Genomic DNA, 23,980 nt, shown 5'->3' on the forward strand with positions numbered 1-23,980 from the left:
CACATGCTTGAGTGTGGCACAAACAGAGATAATTCTCTCTCTCTCTCTCTCTCTCTCTCTATATATATATATATATTTGCACTGCTTTGTTATCAATAGAGGTTTGGAGTGCAACCCCTTCCATTTACAAATTGCAGAACCCCGGCCTGCCTTAATCTTGTCAAGTTGTCACGTTTGACTAGCCATGCAGACTGACCTAGAACTGCGAGCGCAAGAAAGGCAAGCTGTCAAAGAGATAATGACAAAGATGCCAGGAGGGTTTGCCAGTGTTTCTCACTGAGCGAGGGGGAAGGATTAATCAAACTTTAGCTATGCAAGGGGAGAGGATAATCCGAGTGTCGACTGGTGGCTGTCCCTGTCGTCGCGCCTCTTACCCTAACAGCTAACCTGCAGTAGTTGGCCTGGGAGGGGGTGGGGGGAGATAAAGAGGAAGTCAAGGCCCATGAAAGGCATACACCACTATGGACTACAGCAATAGAAAGATGCTCTGAAAGTGCCAGACAATATAAAGGATAGTTGGATTTATTGGGGGGATTCAATTGTGCACAATAGCACAATAGAGGGATTGCCAACATAGGGCTGGCCCACACTTCCTCTTGTCCCATGCCTAGAAAGCTTGGGTCTGAGTGGTTTCCCCCTTGCCTCACTCCTTCCCCACTCTCAGAGCTAAACAGAACAACCGTCTATCCACAGAAAACCCAAAAGCCATTTGCTCTGATTGTGTGCTAAAGAATGGTTTCCCCCATTCTTGAAGTGGCCGAGACTGGGGCAAGGGGTAGCAAGGTCAGAGCCACGTGGTTCCACCAGCAGAACCAACATCAGAAATCCAGAGCCTTTGCTGGACAGCTTGATCAGTCGTTCAGGCATAGATGACTTCAAGGCTGGATTACTGCAATGTGCTCTATGCGGGGCTTGCTTTGCGTTTGGACTGGAAGATGCAGTTAGTGCAGACTGCTGCAGCAAGGTGGCTGGCAGGAGTGAAACATTGTCAGCATATAACAGAAACAAAATAAAAAAAAATCCTTCCAGTAGCACCTTAGTGACCGACTAAGTTTGTTATTGGCATGAGCTTTCATGTGCATGCACACTTCTGTATCTGAAGAAGTGTGCATGCACACAAAAGCTCCTACCAATAACAAACTTAGTTGGTCTCTAAGGTCCTACTGGAAGGAATTTTTTTATTTTGTTTCGACTACGGCAGACCAACACAGCTACCCTACCTGTAACTAGCATATAACAGAGTTCTGCTCAGAGATATGCATTGGCTGCCAATTTGTTACTGGGCCAGACTCAAGCTGTTATTAATATGTAAGGCCCTTAACTGCTTGGGGCCAGTTTACTTACCCCATATATAACCACTCTGATCTGTGGAACTGGGACTTTTGCAGGCACTACAAAATGTTCAAGCTGCACTTGGAAGTAACTGATCTAGTGTGGCAGCTGCTACAATCTGGAACTCTCTGCCTATTGACATTAGGCAGACACTTTCCCTGTATCTTAAAAACCACTTCTGCTGAGGCTAGCATATCCATGCATGTAAAGCTGACATGTATTTTAATCAGTACTTTTAGAGTTCTAGCCATAGTTAGTTCTATTCAGAGCAGACCCATGGAAATTAATGAACATGACTGACCAAGGTTTATTAAAGTCAGTGGATCAACTCTGAGTTACAAGTTAGCCGAATAGAATAATAATAATAATAATAATAATAATAATAATAATAATAATAATAATTTATTATTTCTACCCCACCCATCGGGCTGGGTTTCCCATCTGGGCGGCTTCTAACAAAAGATTTAAAATACAGTAAAACATCAGTCATTAAAAACTTCCTTAAACAGGGCTGCCTTCAGATGTCTTCTTAAACTCAGAGAGTTGTTTATTTCTTTGACATTTGAAGGGAGGGTGTTCCACAGGGTGGGCGCCACTACCAAGAAGGCCCTCTGCCTGGTTCCCTGTAGCTTCACTTCTCACAGTGAGGGAACCGCCAGAAGTCCCTCGGCACTGGACCTCAGTGTCTGGGTTAAATCATGGTGGAGACGCTCCTTCAGGTATACTGGGCTGAGGCTGTTTAGGGCTTTAAAGGTCAGCACCCACACTTTGAATTGTGCTCAGAAACGTACTGGGAGCCAATGTAGGTCTTTCAACCCTTAGCTTATAATGTATACTTTTGTCATTTTTTTTTTATTTCCCCTTTTCATAAGCTTATTTTTATATTTGTTTTCTACTGACAATTTCTAACATTTATTCTTTGCAAACTGCTTAGAGGCTTTATTTACAGTAAATGGTATGCAAATGTTGTTGAATAATTAGGTAAAATAAACTGCATGGCTCTGCCTTTGCTGCTACCGTACTCTACCACAAACTTGTCCAGCTAAGCAACCACTATCTTGGTGTTGGGAGGACTCTGCCCCATCCACACACCCTATTACTGGAAAGCTCATTGCCACTACAAGGTCCTCTTTGATCGAAAGTGTTACATAACTATGCCAAGTAAATAAAAATCTGAACATCAGTTGAATAGGATTCTTAGGCAGATCTACATTCACAGTTTATAACGTTAAGGAAGGGTTAAGGAATGGTTTTCATAATGAACCGTACTTTTCCGTGTATAAGACAAGGTTTTTTTACTCTAAAATAATGTAAAAAATAGTGGGTCATCTTATACATGGATAGTGCAGAGCAGGGATGGGCGATTATATAATAATAATAATTTATTATTTATACCCCGCCCATCTGGCTGAGTTTCCCCAGCCACTCTGGGCAGCTTCCAATCGAATGTTAAAAACAATACAGCATTAAATATTAAAAACTTCCCTAAACAGGGCTGCCTTCAGATGTCTTTTAAAGATAAAATAGCTTATCTTGGTTGCAGCTGCGAGCAGGAGCTTGTCTGTGGCGAATGGGTGGGTGATTGGTGGCTGCGGCAAGGGCTGCTGTGGATTGGCTACTGCTGAGGCAACTGGGTGTGTGATTGCTAGCAGCAAGGGGGCAGACAGTTGGTTGCATCAGTGACGCAAGCGATTGTCAGTGTTTGTCAGTCATGTGAGTGATATTAGGCATCCCCCCCAAAAAAAGCTCAAGAACTCTGGGCCATCTCCCCCCCCCCATTTTCTTAAATTGGAGTCCCCAAAAATAGGGATAGTCTTATACACAGGGGCGTGTTATACATGGAAAAATACGGTACTTGGACACTTGACGTGCTACTTTTAACGTTCATAATGTTGACACCAGAGGGCGCTGCGGAGCAACCAGCAGTAGGGAGACAGTAAAGGTAAAGGTAAAGGTACCCCTGCCCGTACGGGCCAGTCTTGACAGACTCTAGGGTTGTGCGCCCATCTCACTCAAGAGGCCGGGGGCCAGCGCTGTCCGGAGACACTTCCGGGTCACGTGGCCAGCGTGACATCGCTGCTCTGGCGAGCCAGAGCCGCACACGGAACGCCGTTTACCTTCCCACTGGTAAGCGGTCCCTATTTATCTACTTGCACCCGGGGGTGCTTTCGAACTGCTAGGTTGGCAGGTGCTGGGACCAAGCAACGGGAGTGCACCCCGCCGCAGGGATTCGAACCGCCGACCTTTCGATCGGCAAGCCCTAGGCGCTGAGGCTTTTACCCACAGCGCCACCTGCGTCCCCAGGGAGACAGTATTTTGATGGAAAAAAACAAAGGTAAGAAGCACTTTAATTTACAAGTATTCCCTGTCCTATTTTAGGAGGATATATCTTAATATCGTTCTAATAACATTAAACAGGTCAGTGTAGATCCAGCCTTAATTTTCCTCGAAAAGTTCAAAGTTTTCAAATTCCTCCACCAAAGGCATCCCTCACTCGTTTGGTGAATTGGTCCACCAAATGCATCCATCAGACCCCTGATTATATATTTGAACTAGTACATGTTGGAGTGAGGTGCCATTCATGCACAGTCTTCTTATGGGTTTTCTCTGATGCTCATGCAACTTGACAAAGCTTAAGCTCTAGTGAATATAGAGCAAAAGGTCTTATCTGGTTTTACATTTCCAGTCATTCCCCATCCCCACCATAATATATTCACCTATTTTCTATGCCTGGTATCATTTATGAGCAAAAACATGTTACAGACCTGGACAATAACCCTAACTTGTTGGTCCCACCCATACCCAACTCCTCATAACAACCCTGACATCTTGGCTGCAGGTAGGGAAGGACAAATTTGTCAGTTTCAGTTCCTCTCAGTTTCTACTCCCCCAACCCCAATCTTACATCCAGTTTTGTACTTTCCAGGGGGGTTACTTAGACTGTTATGAGGTGCTCAGTTGCTCCAGGCTGTAGCTTTGCTAAGCAATCAGCAATTCAGGTGTTGTTTTATAAATGAAGTAGTGACTAAGAATGGAAGAATGTGTTGATTTTGGTTCTCTCGGTTTCTCCTTTTCCCAATCTTAAATTCAATTCTCTGTATTTCTACAACAATTTGCTAATTTCCTTTCTTTTTTTTTAAGTCCTCATGAAAATTCTTCAGCATTTCACTCTGAATTTCTCTTCACATACACATTTGCATATGAAGGTTTGACTAGAGCACACATTTCTACAAACAGTTTCTCTCAATATAGTGCATCTTAATGTTCTTTTCACTAATATGTCCATTGTTGTGCTCACATTTGCCTAATAAATAGATTTTTGAAAACACCGGTTGGTTGGAGAACTGCATCACAAAATTCAGATTAAGTGTGAATTTTGAAGGACAGCTGTGTTTCACTTTGCTTATTGTTTCAGAATGTACTAATTTGATAGCATCAGCTTTAAATGTGCCCTGAATCTAATTCCTCATTTGCTGTGGCTTGGAGCAGCAACTTTTCTATTTTTTAATTTTTTTTAAGGAGAGTGGGGAAGAAATACTCTCACCACCTTGCAAATTGGGGGGCACCAACCCTTTTGCAGCCTGAAAGCCACTGTTACAAGCATGGGGTGGCAGGCATTTTGATGATGTATTCAGGTTCCCTCCAAGTCTAAGGTTTTCTAGCTGTAAGATGAGAGCCTGTAGTACAAGGAACTGCTGAAGTGGTCAAACTCTTTGATAAGTTAATGGCATTAGCCAAGCCTGCCAAGCATCCTTTATATATGGCAAAAGAACTAGTCAAGCACAGGTGTGTTGCCATAAAAACAACTAGCTAGTGATGCCTCTAGGAGAAGGGTGTAGACCTCCCCCCCCACCTAGCTGGACACTATGTTACCCTAGGGGTAGGAGAATGATAGGCTAGGGCCAAGTGGGGCGATCACATTTGGAGCTGGGAAGACACTCCAGACTTGCTCTATGTGATGAAACCAAAGCTTTGAGGCTGCTTCCATGGCAGCCTAATGGGGGAACAAGATCATGTTTTATATGTGTGTAAATAAAACCATGTATCCAAAAACACCACAATCTCCAGTGTTGGGCAGGGTCAGAGATAACAAGTGAGCAGAGCATACAATGTATATGTTACCTTAGTATAGTAGGATAGTTTCCACACACACTCACACAACCCTCTTTATCTCCCATCCAGGCAAGCAAAAGGCATGATCAGAGTTCAAGGACACACTGCAGCCTTTCCAAAACACCTGTTGCAGGTGCAATGTAGGGCAGAGAGAGGTGTGGCTTGGGAAGACAGGTTGTAGTCTATGCAAGGGATGTGCTGTGGTAAACTCTGTAAAACATCATGTACACTAACGGCCACCTGATGTGTACCAGGACATAACTGGGGACCTCTGTTTTTTACATATCAGAGCTTGAGGAAGGTTGAACAGAAGGGGAATATATATATAGAATTATGTGTGTGTGTCTCTGTCTGTGTCTGTCTATAGAATTCATATGTGTGGAAGAATAAGAAGAGGAAGAATTGACAAAAGAGGATAATCTAGTAGTATGGAAACTAGTAGTAGTAGTTTTGCAGTTTGATAAGGTACAATATTGTGTGCCCCCCCCCCATTTCTTAGTTGACTACTTTGTTGTAGTTTTACTACACTATTAGCAAATTATTCTACTGCATTTGCTGTATCTTTATTGGTGTACACTAGGGTAGCAAATGTGGCACTTTCTAGATGTTGCTGAACTAGAACTTCCATTGTGCCTCACCATTAGCCTGTAGTCACACAATCGGTGTACTGGATTCACAGAACTGTAGAGTTGGAAAGGACCCAGAGGGTCATCTAGTCAGTTTTGAGATTCGCCACCTTTGGGGAATTTCACCTCCTTCTAAGTTGAATAAAATAGTCTAGTTAAGCAGGGTGGGAGTTCCATTTTGAATGCATTATAATATTCTCTCAAGATGCCATTTGGTTATGGCGGTTTGCCCAATTTTAGTCTTTTTCTTGTTTCCTTTACTTCCTCTTGGGATATTGGTTGATTCAAATAATCCCTGTGCTCCTACAACGTTTTAAGGCATACTTGAGAGGTAAGCCCCTATAGAAGATTGTGAAGCATTCTTGGAGGAGTACAGGGAAATACAATATTATTGGGAGATTTTGCCAATCCCCAGAGTATTATTGCATATTCATCCTAACTATGCATGCAAGTAATCTGTTTTTTTTTTAAAAAAAAATTGTGTTTTTTGACTGCATGAGCTAAGAGGCAAGAAGCTTTGTTACCAAATTCATAATAAACACTCCAACCTCTCATTATTGCCTTATGTATGTGCTCAGTCAGAGGGAGTTGTAGTTCAGAGTTCAAACTTTTGTAGTTTGTAGTTGTAGTTCAAACTTTTTTCACAGCCTGACTTAAATTTTTAGATTTTTAGTTTTGTGACTCCTTCTCTAATATTTTAATTCTAGCAGTAAGAGTATTAATTTCAGATTCATAAATCTGAAATTTTCCTGCTTTGTACAGATTGCTTGGCTGGTTAAGTGTATTGGAAAATTCAGAGAAGTGTGATTTTCACAAGAAGACTGCATTTCAGTTTGCACACTGTTTCAGGAGGTGTGAATTAGTTTGGTTCACTTTTAAATGCAAACTGACTCCCTCCCTCAATACCTAGCTATGCATATATGTATGGAAGCTGGAGATGTACAAAAGTCCCCCCGCAACGGCAACAACCCTCAGTGGCAGTACACAAACTATAAGAACACAAAATGTGCCTTGTTCTCACTCTCTAGTATGACAATTGCTCTTTTTGGCAATGCTTGGCATTGACTTGAGAGGTGTAAATTTATAAATACATACGTTAGCACATTTGGTAGTACCCCGAATCCTGAAACTATTTCTACAGTTAACCCAAATGCAATAGATCCATTCAGAATAAAGATGTTATGCAAAACAAAAACAAATAAACAAACCCAGGATGCCTGTTTCATTAAACAGAAAGGAACAAGAAACAACCCATGCAGAGGAGGATTTTGGGGGGAAGATGGAAATGGCAAAAGTCTGTTCTAGTTGTCTTGCCACCAACAACATTAGATCAGCAAAATCCCAAGCTGGGGTGGGAATAGAAGGAAAAAGGAAGGGCGGGGGAGAGTAGCCAAGTATCTCAGAGTAGGACAAAACCAATCACAAAAGGGTGACATCATGGTTTGTAAGAAGCATGTTATGTTTCAACCTTTCTCATAACTCTATGGAAGGAGTAGAGAACTTCAGGCCTGGAAGTTAAATGTCTCCCCAGGCCATGTCCCTCCCCAGCCACTCCCATGCTCCTTGGGTGCTTTTTTCATGTCTGTGAGCTCTGAAAAGTCTCTTGCTTGCCTGGATGAAAGATAGAGAGAAGGGTGCATGATTGTGTGCAGAAGCCAGCCTACTGCACGAAGGTAAAACTGCTATCAACTGCTTCACTCATTTTGGCATCTGTCTCCTCCTACTATTAGCATGTGGTCCCTGGAAGGTTGCCCCAAAGGGAATGTGGTATTGGATGAGGATGTTCAGAAATGGTATAGGACAAGAATATTATACCTTTAACAGTAACAGCTCTATATGGAATTTCAGCAGGTGCTTCTCTTCCCCACTCCTGCGTGATAAGCTGCCAATATTTCTTCTACCACACCTCTATTAGGTTTAAAGGAAGAGAAGGCCCCTCCACCCTCTGCTTAGCCTAGGGATAAGGGTATTTACCCTTCCCAGTGCCAGTAATAATGCTTAGCTATGTTTAAAAAAATAAGAAAAAACAAGGAGCTATAACTATATCCTTCCACTCTTCTAGAAAGTTCAAACTCATAAAGTGCTACACACTATGTTCTCTATACTGGAAGATCAACCAGAGCTGTTCCCAAGTGAAGAATGTGAAAAGGTACATTCACAAAACAAGATGGTTGTTTTCTTTCACCCTCCATTGTATATTGACTTCTCAAATTTTCATGCTTTGGGAATAAAGATGTCTGGCTGGAAGCATGTGAGAGGAACTGAATTCAACAGCAGTGCTCTTCCCACTTGTGATTCCCAGCAACTGGTCTTCAGAGGCATCCTGCCTCTGATAGTGTAGACAGTACATAGCCATTGTGGCTAGTAGCCATTGCTAGCCATGATTATGCCTCTTTCTTAAAGCTGTCCAAGTTGGTGGCCATCACTACTTCTTGTGGGAGCAAATTTTATCATTTAATGGGTCCTTTGTGCTCCTGTCCAGGAAGGTAGTTCTTTTGGTAGTTTACCAAGTCTCATCTTCAGGTAACATCAAATATAATCCAGCTCCAGTCATGTAGTGTCTTCTGAGCTCCATTAACTTCCACACCCTGGAGCCATGGAGTAAAGGGAGCACAGGCAGCTGAACAGGCTACAGTGCAGAGCATGTTCATTCTGAAACTGTACACTAGTTTAAATTAATGCTCTGCTTCCAATGTCATGATGGGATATATCCAAATAAATTCTATTCAGAGTAGATCCATCAATTCTAATTAATGAAAATCAGCCTTGTCCATTAATTTTCAATGGGTCTACACTGAGTAGAACTTACTTGGCTACAATGCTAAGCTTTCACCACACTGTCTTCAGTAGTAAAGTCATAAAGGACTTCATTTCTGTATATAAGAACATAAGAAAGGTCTGGCGGCTGGATCAGACCAGTGACCCATCTAGTCCAGCACCCTCTTCTCACAGTGGCCAACCAAATGCATGTGGAAAGCAGGGCCTGAGTGCAACAGCAACTCTCCCCACCTGCAGTTTTCAGAAACTTGTATTCAAAGGCATACTTCATAGTGGAGGTAAAATGTAGCCATCATAGCTAGCTGCCGCCAATAGCATTCTCCTTCTAATCCACTTTTAAAGCCATCCAAGTTGGTGGCCATCACTGCCTCTTGTGGGAGAGAATTCCACAGTTTTAACTATGCATTGACCATCCTGAATTTCTTTCATTGATTCACAGGGATGGGAGGGACTTGAAGGCATCTAGTCCAACCTCTTGCTCAGTTCAGGATACAGCTGCAGGCATTCCTGACAGATGGTCACACAGCCTCTGATTAGCACTTTTATGCTTCAGTGAGGATAGATCTGCTGCTGTTCCTCCTCCAAACTGAGGAAGAATTTAATGGCTATCACACAAAAAGAAACCTGGCTTGATGAAAAGGGTGCTCTACTACTCATGGGAACATAGGAAGCTAACTTAAAACAAATCAGAGACTGTTACTCCATCTAACTCAGTATTGTCTACATGGACGGCAGTGACTGTCTAGGATTTCAGACAGTGAGTCTCTCCCAGCCTTGGAGATTCCAGAGATTGAACCTGAGACCTTCTGTATGCAAAACAGATGCTCTACCACTCAGCTATGGCCCTTCCCTTCCCTATCAATTGCTTCTTCTCATGAGGACAGAAGTAATATGATCTACTTCTGAATAACTTGCACAGTCATGTTTAGGAAGCCCCAAAAAAACATTGCAATCCCCTTCCCTGTAGTAATTCAGCATTGAAATACCACCAACTGAGCATTAATCGTAATATAGTAGAAGCACATACAAGAGGGGTGGGGTCATTTGTGACCCTGCAGATGCTGCTAGAATCCTTCACCATTGGCTAGGTTGGTGTTGCTTGGAGTCCAGCAACACCTGGAGGGCACCAGGTTGACACCCCCCCCACCTGACTTAAAACAGCAGTTCAAACTTGGATATTGTGGTTTGGATAGGGACCCTCAACAGCATTCTTAAATCTACTGTATAAAAATAACAAACATTTGTTCTGTTTGAGAAAGTGGGAGGGCAGATAGTTCCATCAATTATCTAGGAGTAAGTTCCACTGAACTATGCATGGATACGCATGTCTAGGATTGCACTGTTAATGTGTACAGTAAATATATACTTAGTTGTGCTAGGCTTGATTAGGGATGTTCCACTGTCTGAGCTGGAATGTGCTCCTACATCATGATAATGAACAATGGCCATTTCATAGTAAATGACTATAGTGGAAGTATTGCAGGACCCCAGTAAACTCTACTATATTATTCCATGGTTTTACTTTTGGGGGGGGTGAAGCAAGCAGGGTTTTGAGGGGCTTCAGAAAGCAAAACTGTGTGTTTACAATGTTTTTGTTTTTATAGAGCATCTGCATGGCATCATGCACAAAGCACTCTTCTCTGCTCCTTTGTTTTCACTGTTCAGGTCCTGCTTTCTTTTAACTTCATAAATTTATGAAATTAATGCCAACTCTTTTTTTTTTTTTTTACACAATGAAGCAGACAGATGAAGATAGCCTATTGTGCATCTGTTCAGTAGATTTGGGTGGGGGTGGACAGATATGACTTGTATTGCTCTATTGCCTATTCCGTGTTTCATCTCTCTGCTCTGCTCCAGCAACTGACTCTATCACTTTAACCCTTCCCTTTCCAAGCAGCACAATTCTCCCTCCCCCCCCCACAAAAAACACCACAAAAAACCACAAATAGTGGAAGGCAATCATGGTCAGGAGTTAAGCAAGGGGGAGAAGGAGCACTTAGGCTTTTCATTATAGTATTGTTCAAATCCAAATCCCTCCCAGTATTTGGATCTGGGGAAAGGGGAACTGCTCACCTGGCTATAAAATATCACTGGGTTTTCAAAGTGTGGGAGAAGTCTGGTTCTGCCAAACTTTCCATGTCCAGACACACCCTGTGGGTGCTGTTGAAGGGGACAGGTACACAATATATGCTCTTCCAGATTCTCTGTAGGTGTTCTGGAACCACTAAAGTAGCTAAACCCCAAGATCAATAGAATCCCCAAGCTGCTTTGAAATCTCTCCTTAGTTTTTAAAAAGTAGCTTAAAAATAGCTTGTGCCTTTAAAAGAAACTGCAGCTAGTTTTTATGTGCTGCTGCTCCCAACCAATCTTGGTTAGAGAGAAGCAGTGGAGAGAGTTCAAGTAGGGGTGGATTTAAAAACAAAGGTGAGAAATAGGAAGAGGGGGAAAAAAGAAGGAAAGAAAACCTTCACAGAGTATGGGCATCCCCAATGACAAATTGAACTAAATCAAGTAAACGTTAGTTGTCTCACTGAAAAACAACATAGTGGGACTTAGGCCCACTTATGAATGCACACAACTAGTGTTGTTGTGGCCAGTTCAGCTTCATGTGAAATTTTATTCTTCAAGGTTAGTCCCAAAGGTGTGTTTATGAGGTAACATGAAAGTGAGGCACCTCTGAGGGGCCTGGGATTCACTTGGGTGTGGTAGAAACACATTGGCAGAAAGACTCACATGGATGGTAGCCTTGATGAATTTTTGGTGAAGCTCCAGGTTCAATGGTTACTATACCAGCTGGGTGTGGCAGTCAGTGGGAATCCCACCAGCACAAACATGTGCAACCAGGTTTGACTAACTGAAGTCCAGTTGGCTGCAATAGGGGTGTTGTTTTTCCTAGGATTAGACCCAGGGCCTTTAATTGTGTTTCCAACTTGGGATCTTGCTTTTTCTCCACCTTGCACAGCTGTTTTTTAAAAAAAGAAACTTCAGAATAACTATTACTTTCCTAGATCATGTAATCGTGAAACAAAACATCAAACGTCAGCAGAATAACCTAATGTGTTTCCTACGCCAGAGCCTAGAGGCTTTGCGCTGTGACTGAGGGAAGCTATTCCAAAGATTTATCTTATGGGCTTTACTTGGCTTTCTCTAGTGATTAACTGTGTCATGTGTAAAAGGATATTGAGACTCGGATGGATGCATCAAGAAGTATCAATGATTGTTACCTGCAGAGGTGTTACAAGAAATTTCATCTGTTGCAACGAAGACGAATTGATTTCTGCAAGAGAAGATAAAATTCACAATACTGCTTGCTGACTGGGAAAGCTCCTAGCTGCCGATTGACTTTATGTTTACAGATGGGTTAAGGGGGGGGAGGTGCTTAATTTTAATGAATGCAGAGAGGAGGAGTGTTGGCATTTCCTGTTACTTGAGAGTTTCTAAGGGTCACAAGATTGACATGCTAGGTCCCTTTCAATAGCATAATGGTGACGCTGGAAAATGGACGGTACACAAGACTAGGGCATTGGGGATGTCGGTTTTAGCATTGCAAAAGTGCTCATGCTGAATTATACTTCACACTTTCCCTTTTGTAAATGGAGCTACATTTATAGTAATGTATAAACTAAATTAAGGCAAACAATGTTGGTTATAGCACCCTTTTCTTCCTTCTTATTGTTGTTCTTATTGGGGGGGGGGGATAATCTAGTAAAACTAACAGCAAAAACCAGCACTGAAAGTAAAAACCTGGGACATTTTGGACCACAATTCATACCACACAGCTCCAATGTCAGTATGAAAATAATGGTTTCAGTATCCCACCCACCAAAAACATTTATGACATAATACATGATTCTAATACACCAGATGTAGTGAATCTTTGGCCCTCCAGATGTTGTGAAACTACAGCTATTATCAGTCCTAAAAGCAAAATCAATGGCCAGGAATGGGAGTTGTAGTTCATCAACATCTGGAGGGCCAGAAGTTCCCATCACGTGCAATACATCATTTCAGCACTGATATAAATTAGTCACAACAGAATACTAAGTGACCCCAAACCTTTGCCTGCCCAGATCTTTTGATCTACTTTCTTAAAGTGTGTTGCAAAGAAGGGGACAAAGCTAAGAACATTTTAACTGCTTTGAATAAAGAAATAATGAAAATAATAATAAAAAGGGAAGACCACATATCCATAATCTGGCTCAAACCATCATGCCTCATTTACTCATGCAATCATTCCATTGGAAGGCTAGCAGAAGTAAAGTGTGTAAATCAAGGGCACACTCAACACACCATGCACGACAGCCTAGGGATACTGTGCAAGCACCATTGGAATGAACAGCGGTTGCTCAGCCACAGCGCTAAGGAGACACCACAGTGCCAGTAACCACACATAAGATTGGTCCTAAACCCACTGCAACATAGAAGCCGGTCTCATGCTCCATAAAAGCAATTAAAGAAAAAGGCAGGTGAGATGCTACCTGGGTGGTTGGTAAGTGTCTGTCACAGATATCCTCAATCCAGTTAAGCAAAAGTACTCCAATTCTTTTTCAGCTAATTGTAATGCACCCCCCAAGCCAGTTACCCCCAATCTTATTAAAATTGGTGGGATTGCTCTGATCATGGACTGCAACTTAGGGCTTTGTGTGCTGTGGGAAAAGGACTGGAATATACCCAAATTATTACTATGGAACAGGAAAGAGATGGCAGTTGACCATGCTATGCCAAGACCAGTCCATGTTTGCATACACTGTATCAGGCTCTGTGTAGTACAGGCATGCATGGGCAAGTTTGGGACCACAATTCATGCCACACAGCACCAATGCACTTTAATACATTGTATTATTGCCTGGCCTGAGTACTGAGTGCAAGTGCAATGACAGCACCATAGGAATAAATGCTATTTAAGCTATGGATGATTTTGGACAACAGTAAGAGGATGGCATGTTAACTGTTGACAGGTACAAGCTGGGTTGAAGCTTGTGCTTATTTATTTATTTATTTATTTATTTATTTAACATTATCAGAGGCAGCATGCGTGATGAAATTTGCAAAGTGGCAGGGTTTATCATGTGTGAATTGAAGAGGAGCTATACTTGTAAGCAACCTCTCATGGTCACATGAATCCAAGTACTTCAGCTTAATGAACTGATGGATTGAACACTGGAACCGGAAAACTGCTTGGCATGACCCTGGGACCTTGCAGTGCATTAAAGAGGACTTGGATGGTTGTGAACTGTCAATATCCCTTCCAGCCAGAGGGCAAAGGCCTACCACTATCCGTAGAATATGAGTCCTTTGCAGTACCTCCCCACCCCACCTCAGCCTCACAGAAGTCAAAGACTGCAAAATCAGATGAAGGCCTTTTGATAAGACAGACAGCTTCTCTAGAGAGGTGGAGTCAACCACAGTGCAGGTCTTGTTAGCCTACATAAAGCTTTAGTTTTCTTTAGCTCCCTGCTGGGACAACATCTTTCTGCTGTTACTTCAGTGAGAGAGAGCAGCCTTCAGAGGGGCTCACTTGCACAGCTTCTAACTGGACTTTCCCTGCATTGATCTTCCTTTGCCTGCCATGTCCTGATTTTTCTGACTTTGACTGGACATTACCCATTTGATCTGCCCTTTCCTATTATAACATTACTTCTCTGGATGCTGCCTACTTCTTCCTTGAGCCTCAAGCACCCAAGGAACAGGACGCCATATGAGTCGTATGTTGGCATATGTTTACCTTAGTGCCATAAAATTTCTATCCCACTCTCCATATTGTTGGGTCCATTTAGAGTGTATCTAAGTACTTGTTGATCACAGTCAGCACACATTATTTAAGAATTTGATTGATTGGTGTAAAATTTATATAAGGTGGAAATCAAATCCAGGTATCCAAGGATCCCTGGCATTTTGTTCTGGGCTGATAAACATGCAAGAAAGCTTTTGGCGAGCGGCAAATCCCAAACTTGTTATAGCTGGCCATGTGTCAAAGTAGTCATAGAGACACTTTATCACACATGCCCAGGCAGCTGTTTTGTACTTGACAAGGCGTGTGGGAAATATTGCACAGCAAGCAATAATCTGGAAAAGTGATGGAGAACTCCCTCAAACTGTCTTGTCTTATAGCAAGTAGTATTGTGCTTTGGATTATCAAATGTGTTATTCTGTATGGTTGAGATGGACAGAATCGTTCTGTTTCCATCCAGAAAATGTTTGTTGTAGGTCTTGTCAGCTTACAAAAGGCTTTAGTTCCATTTAGCTCCCTTCTGGGATAACATCTTCCTACAGTTACATGAGAAGGAAGGGCAGTAAACCAGGCTCACTTGGAGCTATCCAAGGTCCTGTTTTTCCTATTTAAATGACAACTTCTAACTGGACTTTCTCTGTCTTGATCCTCTGCTGCCTGCTGTATCGTAGGCTTTACAAAAGACACAGGCAAAGATTTATATAAAACCCATTTCTAGAGATGTAACTGTGTTAAGCCACATCCACAGTTTATCTTTACAGCACTATTATACTACTTTAAAAGTGATGGCTTTTCACTGAATGTTCACTCCATCTCCCTCTTTTAGAATGCACCTTCTGGAAGGGGACCATCTTCTGGAACTGGGATGGGGAACCTCAGGCCCAGGCCCCAGATGCAGCCCCCCAGGCCTCTCATCTGGCCCTTGGAACTCTCTCCAGGCCACAACTTCCACTGGCCCTTCTTCACACCTGAAATACTTTTGTATGGCTGGAATATGTCATTGAGCCCTGGTAGTCTCTTCCTTGCCTGGATGCAGGATAGAGAGGGGTAGGCAAGTGTATGTAGAAACTAGCCTCTTGTAGAAAGGTAAAAAATTGCCTGTGCTACTCTACCCACTTTGCCTCTGGCCCCACCCCACACTGACATATGCATCACAGAAGACTGCCCAGAACCCTACGTGGAAAACAAGTGCAAGCTCTAGAAGTGCTAGTTCTGCTGTCAAATCTATTCTAGATTCAGGTAGGTAGCTGTGTTGGTCTGACGCAGTCGAAATAAATATTTTTTTAAAATTAAAAAAAATGTCCAGTATCACCTTAGAGACCAACTAAGTTTGTTCTTGGTATCTTGGTATCAGATATCTGTGTATCTGAAGAAGTGTGCATGCACACGAAAGCTTAAACAAAGAACAAACTTAGTTGGTCTCGAAGGTGCTACTCGACTCTATCTATCTAGAGTGCATTATGTTCCAGAAGGAATCCTGGAAGTTCTGGAGATATCTGCAACACAATGGGCCTAGGTTGGCCTGCCCATTAGACCAATCTGATCCACATTGGCACAGGAAGCTTTTGTGTATGTCCACAGAAGTAGATAGTCTCATGGCAACTACTGAAATCAGGACAGAATCACAATGAATTCTGTTGAGATCTCAGTCCATTCCAGCATAGGTAGAGCCACAGATGAACCACTAAATTCTACCTGTGTATGTCCACCTTCTATATAACTTGGAAGGGTGAACAAGTGGTGAGGGCAGCGGCTCATAAGAAGCCGATTTCCCTTTTTAAAACAAAACAAAAACATTTTACAGCTTCTTAGAGCAGCCAGTAGCACCTTAAAGACCAACTAAGTTAGTACTTGGTATGAGCTTTCATGTGCATGCACACTTCTTCAGATACACTGAAGAAGTGTATCTGAAGAAGTGTGCATGCACACGAAAGCTCATACCAAGTACTAACTTAGTTGGTCTTTAAGGTGCTACTGGAAGGAATTTTTTTATTTTGTTTTGACTATGGCAGACCAACACGGCTACCTATCTGTAATTAGAGCAGCCAGTAATTTCACTGTGTCAATGTGGTAAAAATCTCTTCTAAAATGTTCCCAGCACAAACCACACATCATAACCTGTTGTCCCTTCCTGGGGAATGGTAGAGAGAAAGGTCAATTGGAACATTAGCTTATGTTCTTCTATATTGCAATTTTCATTGGGATATCTCCCTAGTAGTCTCTTTACACTTGGGAAACTCAAGTTGAATTTTGTGTGTCAAGTTTAATGGCAGATCCTAACCCCAAGGTTACAGGAACTATGACCATGCCCCTCACTTTGGCCATCAAAACTAGGACACAATTGTTAAAGGGAGGATGAGTTCTAAGTCAAAATTGTCCATATTATAAAGTTGCTCATATTCTTCTTTTTCTTAGTACAATCAGCAAGCATGTATATTGTGTTGTTTCTCTGATGGGCTTGCTTCAATAGCCCTCTACTGTATCAGATGTTTATGGCCTGTAGTCCAAATTAGCTAACTATTGTACCAGAGAAAAGATGGCTGCTACCACCATGTACCTACAAGAGCAGTCATCTTTTTTCTGTACAATGTCCCTGGTGGCATTCCAATGACATGGTAGTTAGTACCTGCTCCAAGCAGTTGTAAAATGATTAAATAAAAAAAGGCAGTCCTTGGACCAATTCCTAAATATATATATTTCATTTCAGCAGACCTGATGGGACTTTTTAGGATTCATTTAAAAATAAATGAACAGCACAAAAAAGGACAAGGGGTGGATATGGGAAGATGCATCCATCCCTAGAGCAAGCCGAAACTGGCTCTGTGCTTTGATTTGTTTGTTTAAAAAAAGGAAAATGAATGCATAAAAGTATCATTTAAGTTCACATTGCAACTTCAGAATAACTAAAGGCCTTTAGAAACAACAACTGGGTTAAAATAGTTTGCAAAAAGAAAAAGGTGCTGGTCAAGTACCGAAGGCCCAATAGGCCCCACACAACTCCTGGAACCAGACCTCTTACCAATGACTAAAACCAAGCTAAAACCTGATGAGCAGGTTGTAACAAAACAAAAAATGACCTGGTGTGAAAAAAACATACATCTCAGTGAAATCACAGCTCTAACACGTTGTCTTGTCGTCCCCCCCCCCCCCATCATTTTGGGTGTTGACTTAAACCTGAGGACAGAAACTGTCATGCTTGTAAGTGATCTGAAAGTTGCTCTGGGAGCTTATTGTGGCTGCAGAGCAAGGTAAAAATTCTTTAAATAACAGGTAAAGGCACCACAGTCCTAGGGACTAAATGGAACCCTCCAATCATCTCCACCTAGCCCTAGGTGGCAGACCTTGGTACCCCCACTTCTTGCCTTCCATTCTACATAATAGTTGCGGTGCCCCTGGGGGTCTGGTGCCCAGCGAAACTGAACTAGTTGCACTCTCCTAAATCTGCGTCTGTCACCACACCACTGCTTCACACCCCCATTGAATGTATTTCCCTGGATAGAATGTGTCCTTGAATGCCCTGATCCCCCTCTGGATTGAGGATACAGAGGGGTGTGTGAGTATGTATAAATAAGCCTACTGTACAAATTGCATATGTTGCTCCACCTACTTTGGTCTCTGGTCCCACTCACCACTGGCATGTGGTGCCCAGAAGGCGATTTGGCCCTAGGGCCAAAAAACAAAACCCACAATCCAGTAGGCCAATCCTGCATAGCCTGTATCCCAACAAGTCAATGGCTTAACACCAAGGACATGTCTTATGCCTTTGCAGATACCTGAAAAGACCTCAACACCTTTTTTGTGTGGAGTCCTACACAGGTGTCAGGGACACGGGTGGCGCTGTGGGTTACAGCACAGAGCCTAGGACTTGCCGATCAGAAGGTCGGCGGTTCGAATCCCCGCGACGGGGTGAGCTCCCGTTGCTCGGTCCCAGCTCTTGCCAACCTAGCAGTTCGAAAGCAGGTCGAAGTGCAAGTAGATAAATAGGTACCACTCCGGTGGGAAGGTAAATGGTGTTTCCGTGTGCTGCTTTGGATCGCCAGAAGCAGCTTAGTCGTGCTGGCCACATGACCCGGAAGCTGTACGCCAGCTCCCTTGGCCAATAAAGCGAGATGAGTACCGCAACCCCAAAATTGGTCACGACTGCACCTAATGGTCAGGGGTCCCTTTATCTTTAGCTTTACACAGGTGTCACAGTCAAGAAGTGCATCCTGCTCCTGGTGGGTTGATATACATGGGAAATATGTTGTATTTTGTAAGCCACACACCTGGCTGGCTGTTATTAATGCTAATTTATCACACTGATCCGGAGTATGTGACCTTCTGAATATGGCTGGACTACAAGTCTCATAATCTCTATTTTCAAGCTAGCTGGGGCTGATGGGAGTTGAAGGCCTGCAACATCCCCATCTTTGCTTTTGACCTAGAGAATGGTCTGGAGGTATGAATAGTCCAATAAAACAAATGGGGCATTGCCCCACCAACTTCAACCTGCCTTCAGCCAGCCCCCACCTGCCTTCCAACTTGCAAGCAGTCCAAGGGGTGGCACTGCCTGATAACTTCCTCTGTCTCACTGTTTCCCCTTGTAGAATGCATCAGGGAGGAGGAAGATGGGGACAGATCTAGAATTAGTTGTCTCTGCCTGTCATTGGCTCTGGTGCCACCTACTGTTTGGGCTCCCACCCCACCAGTCCCATTGGGTATCGACCACCACTGTGCACGTGTATGTAATGTATAGATTCAGTTTCCCCTTCTTTGCATGGATATTTTATTGCACAGGCCTTAAATAAATAATTAAATTGCTTGGTACATATATAGATGGAGGGGGAAACTGAATGCTCTCTGCCACTTCAGAAGATATACCTGCTCTTCATGCTAGGTGTTCTCTCCTGCCTTTCAATACTTGTCTTATAGAATATCTTATCTTGTGTATACAGGATGGTTGTGGTGTCTACAGCCACCTGATAACACGCTGCTGAGCATTCATCACAAAGAGTGCTATGTAGGGAGAGAATTCCATGTCAAAAGTTCACGTCTATAGGACATGTGGACATGCAAACAATCCTGCTGTTGGCTGTACACCCAAGATAATGGGTATTCAAAATCCCGCCAACATAACTTTAACAACTGCCCGAATATATATAGGAAATAGCTCTATAGCTCTCTCTCTCTGTGTGTGTGTGTGTGTACAAACATAAAGTGCAATAAAGTGTAATGCAGAAAATATATACCTTTTCCCAACTTTGCCTTCCATAAAGTATTTAGGCTTGCAGGACCAACTCTCTCATTTATTTTTTTTACCAAATCTGAATGCAAGAAACAGTGTCTGTTTTATGCAAATGCTGATTTGGCATCCCCTTCTTGATAGCCATTCTGGGTCTATAAGAATAATGCATGATGTACATTCCCTGTGAGTAATTCTGTTGAATTAACTTATGTTTTGTCACCTGAAACATTCCATTTCTTTATTACTGCAAATTCCAGTTGCATTAGTGTCTGGCTTAGTAGGATTATCTGCAATAATTGATGGAGAACTGCTTCAGTGTATTTCTTTTTCTTTCTTTTTTTAAAAAAAGACCTTCCTAGTCTCTCTTTTCCAAATCCTTCATCTCAATATCAAGGCTATTAAATAGTGCCACAGTTATTTGCAACTTGGGTTTTACGTATATGGCTGGGGAAAGGAGGCTAGCTTTCTGTTATTTACTTTATTTATCTCTACATTCCCAGTCACTGTAAGATCAAAGCTCTATGAGCAGCTGTGCTGCATTTGCCATGTACAGACAGAACTAGCACCTTTCCTGATATGTCCTAAACGAGTACCCTGTGTTGCAGGTTTTACAAAATAGAGACTGAGATTTATGAGATGTAGCTGTGTCTGTTGCAGAGTAAACAAAGAAGTCTTGTGACACCCTTAAAACTAACAAATGTGTGACAGCTCAAGAGTTTGTGGTCTGTAGTTGACTTCATTGGATGCATGTAATGTAATCAGAGCCGTCTTTAGCATATGCGCCGCTGGGGTGCAAAGATCCCCAAATTTAGTTAATTTCGTGTGCATGGCACCATTGGGAATGACAAGCGCCATCATTGAGTCTGATGCTGATGTGGTGCATCTTTGGTAAATGAGCACACAAAGTCGAAAGTCCTTTAGTGAAGCAGTAGGTATACATTTCGGTAATACCTAGGTATATATGTATTTTGTTTTTCTAGCTTGATCAAAATTATTTATTATTTTGTAACAGGTAGATAGAATTTGTCACTCAGGTGCCCCACGCCCCTTGCACCCCTGGGTAAATACACCCTGAATGTAATGTAATATGTGCTTGCCCACTGAGGATTGCTCTTTATGACACACCCCTTTCCCTAGCCCATGCCCCTCAACAGCATATGAGGGGCAGTTAAGAAGGGTGGGAAGCCTGGCTGATAAGCTGGATCCTCCTCCGACTTTCCCTACTTTCTGCACCTAGCTGTCACCTGCTGAAGGGTCTGGGTAGGAATTTTTGCAGGGGAGAATCCCTTGATTGGCTGTATGATCCCTCTACTTTTTGCTTACTCCTCACTGCTGGAACTAATTTGTAGTTGGTTGTAGTGGGGTTTGCCAGCCATTTATGGCATTCTGTACAGGTGGGTAAGTAAGTGGGAGGGAATAATAGAAGATAAACTGATGTATTATTGGGTTGAGGACATCCTTCAGGGATTATCCTGTTGTTGCTGTTGTTGTTGTTATGCCTGGTGGGGTTTGGGAGACTGCCCTTTTGGACCTGACATGCACATAGCGGGGGCAGAGTGCATTTCCCAGGTTCATACCTAAGGCTCACCTAGCAAGGAGAGTGTTGTTTCATCCCATCCTTAGCAGGGAAGCTGCAGTGTGTGGCTGTATCACATGCCCAAATGACTGGACGGATATTACCCTACCAGAGTTGGGAAACATTTACCTTGTCCATACTTATTTTAATCCAGTTATTTGATTTAGTGTTGGTGGGCAGTTCCTCCAACTGCTTATATGTATATAAATATAACCTTTACTCCAGCTACATCTCCAAGGCATCTTTTGGGTGTAGGGACAGTGGCTGTTGCTTGGCTAGATGGAAATGTGTGCATAGAAACCTGTTATTTTGGTGTGGTCCTAATGTGGCCTTCTGTAAGAGTTACACCTATTGCTCCTCCTATCATTCCTCCCCACCAAATGACATGCAATCCCTGAAAATGTGCCCATGGGAAAATGCTGAAGAAAACATGGCATAGCAATGAAATGGGGGGTGGGGAGTTGAAACCCTCACTCCATGTTTGTGAAGAGCCTGCTGGATCGGGCCAGTGGCCCAGCATCCTGTTTTCACAGTGGCTAACTTTCACAGTGCATTATTGCCTCTGACTGTGGAGATAGAGCATAGCCATCATTGCTGGTAACCACTGATAGCCTTATCCTCCACCCACCGTTGTGTGGAAGGATGTGTTCTGTGCTCCTGGTAACAGAGTAAGTGCTTAATTTCTAAAGTGCGGGTGGGGTTCTGGAGCATTCAGCTGTGTGGGAGGTCTCTAAGTTCTGCTTCTTCATTCCAAGAGTGTGGAGGATTTAAGAGGCTGCAGTTGCTCCTGGAGAGAGAAAAGCCCTGAGCATCTGCTCAGGAACGCCCCCTTTGTTATTGCTTAATTTCTTTCTGCTGAAGATTTCTGTGTTGTGGATTTGCTAACTGGACTTGGGCTAGACATGTATTGCTCTGCTTTGGCATACTTCAGCAACAGAAGGAGCGCGCTCTCCTCTAAGGATGGTTCTGTTGCTCTCCAGATGTTGTTGGACTACAAGTCCTATCGTCCCTGACCACTGGCCATGCTGGCGGGGGCTGTTCCAGAGGGCAGCAGGGTGGAGAAGGCTGCAATGGTATATATGCAATGCAGTGCATTTGTTTACTTATTTAAGGCTATATTCATTATTTTCATCCCACCCTTCGACTGTAGGAACATGTGTGTATATTACATGTGCTTGAGTTACTGTGAGTCTCATCAATTATATCACCTGGCCTGCTCCCACTTGCACTCATTTTATGGTTCCTCTTTTGTAGCTCTGGCATATTTGAGTCTGTTTGTTCACTTATCATGTTTATCTTCCAAAGACCCCAACATAGCATGACATCATCCCTCCATCATGTCACCCCTGTGAGGTAGGTTAGGTTGAGAGATACCAACTGGTTCAGGGAGCTTCATCACCAAGGAGGAATCTGAACCTGGCCTAGTCTCCACACTAAAATAGTTCCCTCATTTATTTTCATGTATGCATGGGGTGGGAGATTTATTTTCCTCAGGGGAACAAATGAACACGTAAAGTCCCTTGTTCACCCACCTGCAATCTGAAGAGTTAGAATCCAGGGGGAAATTAAAATTACCACTTGATTCTGAAAATTGTAGAAACTAGGTTCTAAGCAGAGATGGGATGTCTCTCAGTTTTTTCACCCCCTCCCCCAGTCTGAAGTTCACTTCTCCACTTTTCAACATCAGTTTGTCATCTTTTTATTTCTGAAATAAGTCCTCATCAGTGTTTTTTTGTGTGGATTTCTCCCAATATACACATTTTGGGACACATTTTTAAAAGCCTGTTCCACCACCAGTTTGCAGGGGTACCAACTGGTGTGGCACATATGTTGCCTGTAAGAGACAAAGCTCCAACCAGCAGGGCATCTATTGGCATATTTGAAAGTGCTGTGAGGCAGGGGAGGGTATGTTTTAGAGCCCTATTTAAAGGGTGGCCACCTGTCTCTTCTCTGGCAGTGGCACCCTCCCTCCCTGTCCCCCAGTCTGGCATGCTGGTCACTGCTAGAGGGCCAAGTAGGAATTTTTCCCTATCCACATTTTGGAATATGGATTGGTTTTTCACCTACTTTACACTGAATAGTGGGACTAGGGGTGTTATATGGTCTGCCATGTTGCTCAGTAGGCTAATCTGGCTCAGTGATTCTTTTAGCCTGTTGGCACCCTTTAGGCACCTCTTAAGGTGACTGGCTGGCCCTGAGGTTCACTCTTTAAACTCTGAGACTTAGGGGTGGTAAAGGGGCCACCTTTGAGACCAAGCTGAATCATCCATTTGGAGCTATGGGGTCCTGGTGTGTGTGTGAGTGATGCAGCAACACTTCCCTTCTCACCTCCAAGTTGTGGCTTGGAAAGTGGGTAGGCTGGATAGCTTTGCCTCTGTTTTCCACAGGCAAAGGTGTTTGCTTGCCTAAAGTTGTAGTTCATAGCTATCCCCCTCTGCTGATCTTGTGCTCACTGAATAAAAGTGGTCCCATTCAACCCCAGCCTGCGTGTCCATCTCTTTATTTGGTCATCAGGACGCAAAGCAATTTTCCTTAATATAATGCATTTTTCTATGTCACTTTCATTAACTGAAAAAGGGGGCACCTCTTATGCTCACCTA

General features: G+C 43.0%; 1 protein-coding gene across 37 annotated transcripts in view; it reads right to left on the reverse strand.

The window, feature by feature from the left end:
- RBFOX1 (RNA binding fox-1 homolog 1) overlaps positions 1-23,980 on the reverse strand; it is a 1,485,186-nt gene that overhangs the window by 18,092 nt on the left and 1,443,114 nt on the right. For 9 of the 37 annotated variants that reach the window (XM_079952553.1, XM_079952521.1, XM_079952523.1 and 6 more), the window contains one exon: positions 12,074-12,126. The exons of the other annotated variants lie outside the window; for them this stretch is intronic. In XM_079952553.1, the coding sequence (XP_079808679.1) occupies positions 12,074-12,126 (53 nt within the window). The remainder of the gene's footprint in view (positions 1-12,073; positions 12,127-23,980) is intronic. 37 annotated transcript variants of the gene reach the window in all.

Source organism: Podarcis cretensis (assembly GCF_951804945.1).
Source record: "Podarcis cretensis genome assembly, chromosome: 14".
Taxonomy (NCBI): Eukaryota; Metazoa; Chordata; class Lepidosauria; order Squamata; family Lacertidae; genus Podarcis; species Podarcis cretensis.